At 33.8% G+C, this 13,161-nt stretch overlaps 1 protein-coding gene and 1 long non-coding RNA gene across 2 annotated transcripts; both read left to right on the forward strand.

Moving 5' to 3' along the window:
* Positions 1–227: 227 nt before the first annotated feature.
* On the forward strand, positions 228–4,847 carry LOC134541787 (uncharacterized). The gene is made up of 3 exons (XR_010076689.1): positions 228–1,511; positions 3,830–4,343; positions 4,466–4,847. It is a non-coding gene; the product is annotated as an uncharacterized LOC134541787 (long non-coding RNA).
* Positions 4,848–6,185: 1,338 nt separating this feature from the next.
* LOC134542017 (uncharacterized) lies at positions 6,186–8,905 on the forward strand. Its single transcript, XM_063385812.1, has 2 exons — positions 6,186–7,642; positions 7,735–8,905. The coding sequence occupies exons 1-2, from the start codon at positions 7,089–7,091 to the stop codon at positions 8,156–8,158; spliced, it is 978 nt and encodes a 325-aa protein (XP_063241882.1). The 5' UTR covers positions 6,186–7,088; the 3' UTR covers positions 8,159–8,905.
* Positions 8,906–13,161: the final 4,256 nt, after the last annotated feature.

Below are 13,161 nucleotides of genomic sequence, written 5' to 3' on the forward strand. Positions count from 1 at the left end.
TGTCATTTGGACAGTATTTCCCGATCCAGGTCCGTACATTAATTTTTTTACGATTATATTAAAGAAAACTATTGCACAATAATGACTTCATGATTTAATTTTGCCATGAAATAGAATTACGAAATAAACAAAATAAAATCTTGTTCTTACCCAACACAGTTATGGAATAAACGACTTGTGACGTCACAACAGATTGCATGCTTTGCTGGGAAGAAACAGGTTTTTTTTTCACAAACAACCGCACGTCTGCCGCGTTCTGCCGTGCGTAGGATCAATGCTACGTGTATGTATTAACATATGTTTAGACGCTGAGAATTCTGCGAGAAGTACTCCTTTATTGTCAACAGCAGTAAGGGTTATTTTCGTCGACTCGTTTATTATGGATGAAATGCCTAGTAACAAAACTTCTGCAATCTTTTTAAATTTATTGATTAGAGTTAATTAGATGTATAAAATAATGTATAAAAACTGTTCAGCCCATGTTATTACATACGTTTTCAGACATTATTTGTGCAAAATCAGGTGTTCCTACCCATGATTCAGTGCATAAAAGCTCTTGGCCAAGTCGTCTATTGATTAAGGGGGCTGCTCGCAAAATAATTTTTCTGTTTTTCTTTGTAACATTTATTCATCCTGCGAAGAGCATCGATTGTACCAAATTTGATATTATTTAGGCAAATAGATTTTAAATAAATCGCTATCAAAGTTTGGTTTTTTTCAATTTTGCATTATACAAATCTTGAAAACGGGGTAAGATATGTCAATGAAATTTGGTATAACTGAAGTATGTTAAGTAATCTATTGAAGAGATTAAATGAAATTGCTCATAAATTGTTACGAAAAAAGTGTGCAGGCATGTAATTAAGTAATTTTTCATAAGACTATATAAACGTCATGGTAATACTTATAAGAAAATGAGAACATGCACGAAATGCGTTTGGATTTCATTTTATTATTCATGTTTCACAATGCTGGATTGTAATAAAATTTCAGCAGATTTGTAGGATGCAAGCAGTGCATGTATTTTTTGCCCCTGGCATTCTGAGAATATATCGAATGCAGCCCGCAGCACTGGAGGCGCCGCGGTGTCTGGTGTTATCGCGTCTGGAGCCAGCGCAGCTGGCCTCGTGGCGCGCGCTGTTGCCGCTGCCAGCAGGGCAGCAGCCCGTAGCTCCACTCGTGCGGCTTGTATCGCTCAGTGTGCAACACAAACTAGTGGTTTTTTTCCGCGTTTGAGTAGATTTTATTTTATTTTGTTTCCAAATGGCCCCACAAAAATTTGTCAATGGGCGGCCTTATAAGAAAACAAAAAAAAAAAACAAGAAAGCTAGGATTAAAAAGAAATTTCACGCAGAGTGAAAATTAAAAAATTATATTTCACAACAATGTGACGGTTCGGATTCAAAATTGTGCGCACCTACCGCATCTACTTCCGAATGCGTGAAATTTACTGTTTCTACAGCATCTACTTCCGGTGAATGTGAAATGTACCAAGAATCTGCAGATAAGCGGTAAGTGATTACACAAAATAATGTAAAATGGTTTGTCAGTTACTTTCTTTAAATTTTATCTTAGGGTGAATAAAAAAATATATGCTTCATTTAAAATAGAGTTGGTTGTAATTACTATATTTTATTACTGACAGCAATATAAGGAAATTGTAACGATTACAGAATTAGGATAAACATAGTTTTCTTACCTACTGACATTCAATGCTAACTTACTCTAGTGAAATATTTTGCCCCCTTTTTTTTTAATATTCGCTCCTGGCTAGTGTGATAATTAGAATGTACTTAATAGAAACCATTATCCATTTTGTCCACGCTGTTAAGTTTGAAATCAATTAGACTACCTTGATGTGTAAATCCTATTGCCTTTTACTAGGCACGTGGTGCTACGGTGTTTCTTTTAAGGCCCGTTCCACAATATTTTCTGAAATAACTCCAGGCAAACGCCTGATGGTTCCTTACTATAGACCAGGGGCGGATCCAGGAATGACCTTTGGCGGTGGGGGGGGGGGTGCACGGGTATTCTGTATCTAGTATAATAGTACCTATGTATTACTGCATGTCGTATTATCCAGTGCATATTTTACCCTTCTAGGGTACACCCCATAAATCCGCCTATGCTATAGACCATAACAAACTGTGCCTCCATAGTAGTGGGCACCAGCGTCGTTAGGAAAAATTAATTAGGGGGACCAACCTAATCTGGGGAGTGGGAGAATATGGAATACTGCGCACAGGAGGGTCCGGGGGCACAATTTTTAAAATATTAGGGGGAGGGACAATTCCTGCCCCTCGCTAACGGCGCCCATGGTAGTGTGGGTCATATTGGAAATGACTAGGTTTATTCATGTGCCCAGAAGCATTTTTACATTATAAGTACGTGTTTAGTTGTTTTAACTAATTAAATTAATGTAATTTGTTTTCATTTTTATGTGGACAGGCATGACTTACAAGTATTTTCATAGATTTTAAAATTTCATAATCACAATATTACAGGACAAACTGTGTGGAGTTAGGAATCTGTATGGGGTTATAAATCTGTATGAGACTAGGATAAATTATTTTAAACTTTTTAGTCCGTTTTAAAAAGTTTTATATTAATGTTTTTATTTAAAAAATCTTCTCTCTTATGTCTTAAGTTATCATATATGTGTGTATATTTCCCACTCGTTTTTAATTTTGTATGACTGTTGAGAACACAAGTTTAGTTTAGGTGCCAGCCATCCATTGTTTAATGTAAGATAAAAATATTGATGCGATTTTCCATGTTTTGTTTTATGTATGTGTATTATAAAGCATTGTGGCAGCAATAAATACACACACACATATATACATATGTTTGTCAGTACAAAGGTATCCATTTAAATAATATATTCTAGGTTTGAAGGGGAAATTGCCATATTATTTCTAACGAAACGTTCATATCTAAATTTAGTTATAGCTTCCATATTGGTGTAATTCTGCAGATTAAAATGAAACCTACTGGTAATGCGCAGAAATGTTTCAATAACAGTCAAATTTGGCTGACTGACTGCATATTTGAAGGGAATTAGTTTTGCTATTTTTCAATGCTGTAAAATAATCCGAATCAAAAATAATATTCTGACAGTTAATTCTTTGGTTCGCATGCGACTGCATGTCTCAAAATTACCTTATGAGATACACATGGCCGTCGAGAAGGTTGACTAAGGGCTAGAAGGGGGGGGGAGGGGGGTAGTTGAATTCTCGAGGCTCAGGCTACAGGGGCCTTGGTTGAGTTTCAATATTTTTTTGTTGTTATAGGACAATAATTACAAGTCTATTGTTAATATAATCCATATAAAACCTTTACAAGTAATGCGATATGCACAGATTGCGTTTACAATTATGGCGACAGTAACGTTTACAGTCTTTGGAGTATTTGTTTTTTTAAATTTTGGAGTTTGAAAAGTTGTCCATTAAGTAATGGGGAGGGGGCTCGGCAAATGTTTTCGCCCCCGGGCCCTTAAGTTTCTTTAGACGGTCCTGTATCATGGAGATGCAGTGCGGTAGTTTCAATTGGATCTTCCGCAAAAAAAAAAAAATAATCTTCTCCACGTATACTTTCTATCAAAAATGTAATATTTTCAAATATATTTGATAAATTACTAAAAGGTTTACCTCAAAAATTAAAAAAAAAAAAAAAAAGATTCAGAAATATTCTACCACACGTATATTTCCCATACAAATCTGGTTCAGATAAAATATATTTATTAAATTACTAGAAACCTTTATGATGGAATGAATGTGACTCATTGCGTACATTTTTATTGAACAATATCTAATTTTTTATGTGTTTTCAGTGCTGACATCATTCTCCAAGACCTGCCTTCATCGCCTACGAATTCTATTAATAGTAGTGGCGTTGATTATAATCCAGCCTTAGATTGGGTTGGCGTGGAAATAGACGACGATGAGTTTCCGCCACTAATTGTTGAAAATGATACCACAAAAAGAAGTTTAGACTCTGTTATTCAGGGACGTCGGATTGTCAATCCAAGTTTTCTTCTTCCTCAACTTGAAGCAGTGGGAAAACATTCCCTTTCATGCACAACTGGGTGTCTCCGGTTGCGAAATGAATCGAGGAGAGGCCTTCACTGTGTGTGGGAATATTACTGCGAAGTATGTGGGAAAATCCAATACGTCACGACAGATGAAAACACAGTACAGAACAAACCTGAAATAAATACGCTCTTGGTTTGGGGAACGTTATCATCTGGTTTTGGATTTACTCAAATTCAAGAGGTTATGGGTGTGTTAGACGTGCCAGTTATGTATTCCTCTTGTTTTAGGCAAAATGAAAAAGAAATTGGAAAGGTAAGATTTTGCTGACAATTTTGATTGTTTAAATTTAAGTCCTCAAAATGAAAATTTTAAGTTTTCTGCTCGAAATCTCTTTAATTCATCCTAATTACCTTCAACGATTAATTTTGTGTTAGGTGTGGGAGGAGCACTTGGCACTAAAAATGAAAATGGCTGGAGAGGAAGAAAGAAAAATAGCTATACAAAAAGGTCATATTGTAGATGGTGTACCATACATAACAGTTATTGGAGATGGCGGTTGGGCAAAGAGGAGCTATGGCCATGGCTACAATTCTGCTTCTGGTGTGGTGAGTTCGATAATTGAGATATCTTTTACGTTATCGTATACTCGTGGTCGAGTGGGCAGTACAATATTTTAAGTTATATCAGGCGTTAGACCTAGTATTAGTAAAAACATGCAAAATATAGTATCAGAAATGATACCACTATAATTTAAATATATGTACTCAACGGTATATGCAGATTTATTATACTTTAAATTACTCTTAATGTTTTATATGCCGTATATCTGTAGCTTTCACTTGATTTAGTATGCAGTGTTTTGTGAATAAATATCAACACATAAAATATTTGTAGAAAATTATTTACTATGAGTGAGAATATGATTCGTGTTTTTATGGTATAGGCATAAACATTATTTTAAACTGCACTGATATTTTATTTTGTTGAACGATCAACTTTTGCACTGGAATGCTTACAGATTTATTTTACTTGTTTAGTTACATTTTCTCGTCTGTTAATTATCGTGCTAAATGTAAATTTTGTTCTAGTATATGCGAATGTATTGAGTTAGTAATCCAGCCAAACTGTAGCTATATTTCTCTCAGTGTCGTCGTTGTTCTAAAATGAATTTTATTCAGACTATAATATTGCATTAGTTTCATTACTTTTTTGTATGTGACAGCACGAAATACATTTATATTGTTGATTTTACTGCTTTGCAATAGCTTCCAGGTAGAAATAGTGATTGAAAAAATCCTATTTATATCAGTGCCCCTTGGTGGCTTAGAAGGTTTAAATTTGGAGAAATGTTACAATAAAGGGATTGGGACTCTAGCTGTCAGCAAGGCAAGACGGCTTCTGTGTAAGAGGCGGTCTCGAACCCTTTGAGACCCAGTACGGTAACCAACAACAGTTACTTCTTCCGCGTTGTGTAATTAGTGGTGTTGATTTAGTTCTGGGAAATATTATATATATATATATATCGTCATAAATTAGGGAGTACAACGGTCGTATACCGACTACAGTCAACGCAGAGCCTTAGGGGACGCCGTTGCTGTCCTATCGAGCTGTTAAATCTTGATCTTCATCAGTGAGATCGCTGGATAAGGAAACTTTTCAGTTGCCGAAGGAGGTGCAGTCTTCTAAACCATGGTTCCAGAACAACGTCGATAGAATAGGTAGTTCCTTTCGATAGCCTCACACGCCTGTGTGCTGAGACGAAGCATCCAGTGGTCCAGAACGATTACCATCTCTGTTCTACGACTGTGAGCTTCCGAGACGACTAATGGCATAACTATCTGTAGTAATGTGTGTGTGTATGACCTGTATTGAAAATTTTTAACATTCCTATTTTTTGTTCCCGAAACCTACAGGACTAATATCAGTAGGTACTCTAGCACGGGGGTACATGCTATGGTTGGGTTGCTCTCTAGCGTATTGTTTTGGAAATTATATTAATTTGAGATCAACCATTTTAAATTAAATTAAATTTTTATTACTGTGCATGTTGAACAAGTTATATCTTATTTCAGTACCTAAGTTGATAAGTTTGGTAACAATATGAGTTATAGTTTTCACAAAGATACTAATATAGAAATAATATTAACAGTCATCAGCCACCATTGAATTTTATTTGACTAAATAAAAAATCCACATTTATTTATTTTTCAAGGCACCCATTTCATCACCCCTTTCATCACTTTAATTCATTGTTCACATATCTGCATTAAAATTATAACACCTCCTCTACATATTTGTCACACAGCATTTCTATCACAACTGAACAAGTGGCTTTTATGCCAACCAAGTGTGTACTGACAAATACACGCACCCAACACTTATGCAGGACTAAAATATGAAATGCATAGGAACGAACGCCGAAAACAAATACAATATCCAAAAAGATAAATATTTCATATATTTTAGATGATTTTGTTTTCTGTTTTAGTTCCAACCATTTGTTCTATATCGACTGCTAAGGTTTTTTTTTATTAATCTGTGGGTCATTATAGTTTTTGTAATTTTTTAAAATATCAATAATTTCTATTTCATTTTATTATTATTTTTATTTTGTGACCTGTCATTATTCAAACTCATACAACAGCATACTCCAATACGAAAAGAAATAACAAATTTAGTCAAACATTTTTGGAGCACCAAACGTAACTGTATGCAATTCATTTTGTGAAATATACTTTTCAGACAACAAGGGTATGTAACACGAGAAACGTTTGAAGGGGAAAAAAAACTGACATTTTATCTGCATTGCTTTAGGAGGATAAAATGTGTTTTGGGGACATATTTTTATAATTTTTGTTTCGTTAGTGAAAATCAGTTGAATATTTACATAATCATTTCTTGCTGTTGCAAGGTGTTTTGATTGGCGCTGCTACTAAAAAGGTTTTGTTTTTTTCCATCAAAAATGCATTCTGTTCTGTATGTGCCAGAGCCAAAAAAGACCAAACTGAAATCCAACAGCATGAATGCTTTAAGAATTATTGTGGCCCTTCAACTGGCATGGAGCAGTGCGCCATAGTTGAAGGTTTCAGACACAGTATACAGCAACATGGCATTATGTACAAGTACTACATAGGGGATGGTGACTCCAGTACTTTTTGTAGGATACAGGAAGGAGTTTCCTATGGAAGGCAAACTGTCAAAATAGAATGTGCTAACCATGTAACACGAGCATTCAGCGAGAACCTACATAAGCTTGCTGCAAACACATCATTTCCACTCCATGTACGTAGAGTTCTGAAAAACAAAATTAATGGCGTGACATGCATTGATCGTATGGTGATTGGCGTGAGGGCTGCAATAAAAGAATCAGGTACGGATTTCAGCCAAGCTTCTGTTGAACGACTGCGTAAAGACTTGCTCAACAACCCTTTCCACGCCTTGGGAAGACACAGCAACTGTCGTGAAGCATTCTGCAAGAAGAAAGAGGAAGAAGACAAAGTAGGAAAGGTTGAGGAAGGAGGAGTCTTGCAGCAAGTTTTTAAATGCATCGATAATGTCGTTAGGAAGGCTGATCGAGTTGCATTCAACGAAACTACAAATGAAGCTGAAAGGTAAGAGTTTTGTTCACATGATAAGACTAAAGTTATTTTACTTTCTTTGTAATCGTAATATTGTATGTAATAATGTATATTGGTATTTTCAGATATATGGCTTTAGTAGCTAAATTCACTGGAGGGAAACGTGTTAACTACACACTGCAGGGGTCTTATCACAGACGTTGCCATGGCGCTGGCCTGGCGCACACCCTTGGAGCCAGTTGGCATCTCAGTCCTTGGAAGCGCATGTCAGGGAGAAGCCCAGGGAAGGTGTTCAAGAACATGTGCATCTCAAGAAAGAAAAAAGAAATTGCTCGTCGGCTGCGTCTATCAGCAGAAGCAAAAGCGAAAGTTTACAAAAAAAAGAAACGCGGAGGTGATGCTGACCAAGAATATGGACCGGATGCTGCTCAGCCTGACATTGATGAACATACACTGGAGAGAAAAAAGTTAGATATATTGGCAAGCTTGAAATCTGATGTCCGAACAAAAGGAAACTCTAGAACGCGATACAGTTGGACAACACATTAACAGCAAGTGGCGCGAACATCGAATGAACCGCCTCACTGCATCTATGTTTGGTTCGGTAATGTGCAGGCGTGAGAAGACATCGTGTCATAATTTAGTGAAATCCTTTTTGTACAGAAAAGATCTTCACACACCTGCAATTCAGTATGGGAGGTTAAACGAATCGGTAGCAATTAACCTTTACGAGCAACAGCAAAGTGCCGAGGTTCAGAAATGTGGTCTGTTCGTGGATAGTGAGCATCCATACCTCGGTGCCAGCCCAGACGGGCTTGTAGGAACGGATAAGTTGCTGGAAGTTAAATGTTTGTATTCACTCAAAGATAAGGTTTTGGAAGAAGCAGTGACTTTGAAGGGAAAAAAATTGTGCATTGAGAGTGTAAATGGGCAGCTGCAATTGCGACGAAATCATAGCTATTATTTCCAAATTCAAGGTCAGTTGAATATTTGTGATAGGGAGTATTGTGACTTTGTTGTATATGCGGGAGGAAAAATAATAGTGGAATGTATTGTCAGGGACAAAATTCTTTGGCAAGAAAAAATGCTGCCAAAATTATCTCAGTTTTACATGGACTGCATTCTGCCGGAAATCGCTGACCCCCGTATTCCTCGCGGTTTGCCGGTTCGTGAACCATTGTACATTACTGAAGCACAAACGCGACACTATAAAAAGAAAATCAATTTAAAATAAGGAAACTGTACGGTTCCTACCAATGTCGTTTATATTATAACATGTTATAAAATTAGATTTACGTTAACAAATCTGTCAAACTTGTAGAAATTTCAGTGGTTTCACTTTCACAAAACTAAAACGTAAATATAATGCATAATTTTTGCATAGTTAACTGCCAAAATTACATGATTTACAATTTTGGGTAGTACAAATAAGGAGAATGAAACTGATTATTGAACTGAAGCTTATAAGGTATAAAGGCAATGTTACTGGCCTATATGGTTTAAATTTCTTTCAGAACCAGATATTTTATTTAACATGGCTGTCAAAAACCTCAAGAATTAAATAATGTTGAAAGACATGTAAAAATTATAAATTTTTTCTCGGCTACATTAAAATCGTATATTTAAGTAACCAGTTACAATTGCTTTTAAAATTAAAGACGTTTCAGTACTGTAATATTTATATATTTCTAATTTTTAATGCTCAAAAAATGTTGAAAAAGTTCTTTTGAAAGGTAACTGTAAAATATGCCCAATATATTAGCTAGATTTCGTAGAAATACAGGCTTTATTCGCCTATACCATAGTGCCAATACCGATTTTTTTTACATACTTTTCGTGGTCTGTAGACCCCAAAACCACCGTAAACTAATATATATATATATATATATATATATACTAGGTATCATTTTTATAGAAACGTTAATTAATTAATTTTGCACATATCACTACCAAACAAATACATAAAATAGAGTAATGGAAAATCTCGGTCCAATTCGTTAACGGGCAACATCCAAACAAAGGGGCATAAATGGGGAAGGCATTAAAAAAAAACAAGAAAAATCGCTATAACTCCTACAATACGACGAATATCAAATATGTTTGTACGTACGTATTACCTATAACTTGTATGAGTTATACCAAAAACATTTGTCTAAATAACAATTTTGATACGACCAGCCATTACTGAAAGTAGTGGAAAAAACCAAGGTTGGAGGACAAAAAAATTATGTCCGTTACTACGTACACTATCAAATCCGATCAATTTGTTTGTAAGCCCTACAGATATTATCTAAAATTTTGTCTGAAATAATTTGTGATACAACCAACCAATTGCAAAGGGTGGCTAGAGGGGTTAAAATACAAAAAAGGAATTTATAACTTCGTTAGTAGGCACTACATTAGATCTGTTCAAATTGTTTGTAAATCTTATCATTTTTATCTAAAACTTTTGTCTGAAGCAAGAAGTTGAAAGAACCTGGGGTTGGAATAAGAAAGCAAATAAAAATTTCCTACCGTGTACATCATCGCATCCTTACTTATTTTTGATTAACTTTCTATATATTGTCTAAAACTGTTCTTAAAAACATTTTTTATGTTACCAACCATTATTACAAAGGAGTGTAAATAATATAAATATATATATAATTACATTATAACAGAATTAAAGCCTACTATCAAATCGGTTATAACTTATTGAATATATCCTAAACTTTATCCAAAACTTAGGCTGAAACCATTTCTGTTTAAACGAATTATTACCGTAAAAAATAGGTTTGAAATTAAAAAAAAAGAAATTCTAAACTACTTTAGCATCAAATTTATCAGTATTTATTTTAAACCATCTTAATATTATGTTAAACCTTGGTACCAATCAACATTTTATAAGACCACGTTATTGGTGCAATGGATAAAAAGGGTTCGAAGGTCAAAATATACCTACTTTAGTTGACATAATATAAAAGTTGTTCTTAGCTATTCAATACTGAATATAATATAATACTGGATTCAGTTAAAAACATTCATAATAATAACGCTGCATGGACAATGAGAACATTTATGTAGCCTAATCGATAATTTTGTTATATTGGAGAACATAAAGACGTTACGTACATTAAGTTCCAAAAATTTTCCAGAAGTTTATAGACGTTTTAATAATATTTCTAAAAGAAGTAGGTACTTTGAAATCTACCTACGCCTATAGGCTGTGCCGAAAGTTTTTTTATTAGTTTATTTTTTAATTTTTCACTTTGTGAAGATAAAAACACTAAAAATCCTCACGTTGATAACATTTAACGTAAATCTATATTTATGGCCTGAAAAAGTACATACCCATTAATAGTGCTTCGCTGCTTTTTAAATGATTGCTTGTGTATGTAATAACTATTTCGGATATGCTATAATTGATATATTTAGGCCAAACAAATGATTATTGATTTTGTGAATAGTGTAGTGAAATGTTTTTCTAAGCATCTGTCATGTAATTCTGTATGTTGTCATGTTTTTTGCAATAACAAGTTTTATTGGTAGGCAATACAAGATATGTATGTCATCAAAAATTATTATGAAGCTCAAATAATCACTATACCTACATTGTAAATGCTAAATAGCATGATAATATTTTTTAAGTATTTTTACTATCGGCATTAGTTTTCTCTGTTAGGCGTTTGCCATTTTTTGTGAGTTAATATGTTTTTGTTATTATTAGTTTTATTAGTAGCCAATATAAAATGTATATAAATGTTACCGGGATTAATTCTGATACCGTGAATAGTCACTTCTTTGTAAACATTTTTCCTAATAATTATTTGACTTGATATTCGGGTTGTTTTATGTAAATTGTATTGAATATTAACTTCAGAGTTTTGTGTACATTGTATTAAATTAACTTATCATCCGTCGATTCGTTATGTGGGTTAATGCTTTTGTAATTTGGTGTTTTGTTGGTAGACAATAGAACTTGTGTTTAAATTTAAATTGAGATGACTGTTAATGTGTTTCTACTTTTTGTGTTGTAAATATGTTTAAAGTATCAAAACAAAAATTACAGTAAAAATATTCTAATAGTATTTGGCTGAATAGTTAATTAATATGAGATATTACATCTTATTACATTGCCTGTTTGCTTTTGTACAAAATGTTTGGCAAAAAATAAATCAAACAATTGACCATATTTGGTCAATCACGTTGTGCGTGTTAATATATTAGCTGTTGAATTTAATATTTAAATAAAAATAATTCCCTCCAGTTGCTTTCTATGAGGCAATGGACAAACAGTTTTACAAATTTCTTGTTACATTAATATTTAATTGAGGAAGTGCCTTGCTGTTGGTGAATGCCAGTTATAAATTTTTAATTAAAATAATGTTAGTGATTCCTGAACAAAAGCATCTCGCTAAATATCGCGCCGTAACGTTTTTATACATAAATATGTATACAGTATATAAAAATATAAAACGCTATTTGGAGCCTTCCATAGACTGTAATACTCAATAATGACACAATCCCAAAATGGTAATTGATGTATGTATATAAAAGAATATATTATGGTCTACTATAAATAAATCAAGTATGCATTTAGATATGTTTGGCGATATTGAAACAATATGTAGGCCCTATCTGTAATACAACTACAAAGCTTTGTAGGGCAATAAACAAGGTAGGTAGTTAATCACTAATAAAAGTCTTCATAAAAAAACACACAACTGGGATCCCAAACAAGTTGTTAGTAAGCAGTATATTTCTTGATGAAAGTTTTTGGTTTGTAATAAAGTATATTAATTTTATTTTTGGTTTTTTAAAATTTTAAACTGTGTGTTCCCGTCTACAGAGGGTTTTAATGCTTGGGCTGTTTTATGATTAAAAATTGAGTACGCATTTCTTACTTAAGTTATCAATTTCAACGCTCAAGCCATGCGCCATTTCTTATGTACTAAGAAAACTGTTACGTATGAAATTTAGATCACGTAGAATTTTAAATAGAACTGTTTGAAATATTACTTGAAAATCACGTTTTTTGATTTCCTTTTAAATAACTTTTTTATGTGTAGTAAAACATCAATAATTTAGTAACATCTTATAAGAAACGATGTAATAATGTGCAAATTAGACTGCAAAAATTACATATGCAATCACTGTGGTAACAACTCAGTTTAGATAAACTAAGACAAAAAGGGTTGGGATAGAACCCACGACCCATGGCACATTAGTGATACGTAAGGGACACCATTCCTTTTAGAATATAATTTTTATTACATGCTATGTTCGTATATGTGTTTATTTAAAAGATAATAATTACATAAATCGTAATTCTCGGCGTTGTAGTTTTTAGATTTCCAATTTCACATATAGCTAATGTATACAAACAACGGAACACAAAATACATTATCAGTTATATGCACGTATATAAGTTTAGGAATGTACATTATAGAATATTTTATCATACAAATTTGTCTATTTTTAACTCGGGTAGGTCATATGGCAACCACTCGCTTCAGAAAGCCGAGTACTCATTGGCAAGAGCCATGTGTTCCTTCAAGGACAGGACTCGCTGA

Source organism: Bacillus rossius, assembly GCF_032445375.1.
Source record: "Bacillus rossius redtenbacheri isolate Brsri chromosome 4 unlocalized genomic scaffold, Brsri_v3 Brsri_v3_scf4_2, whole genome shotgun sequence".
Classification (NCBI taxonomy): Eukaryota; Metazoa; Arthropoda; class Insecta; order Phasmatodea; family Bacillidae; genus Bacillus; species Bacillus rossius.

Coding starts and splice junctions, on each gene's coding strand:
- LOC134542017 (XM_063385812.1), top strand. CDS start 7,089: ATGGAGCAGTGCGCCATAGTTGAAGGTTTCAGACACAGTATACAGCAA. Junction 7,643..7,734: donor ACTACAAATGAAGCTGAAAG/GTAAGAGTTTTG, acceptor TGGTATTTTCAG/ATATATGGCTTTAGTAGCTA.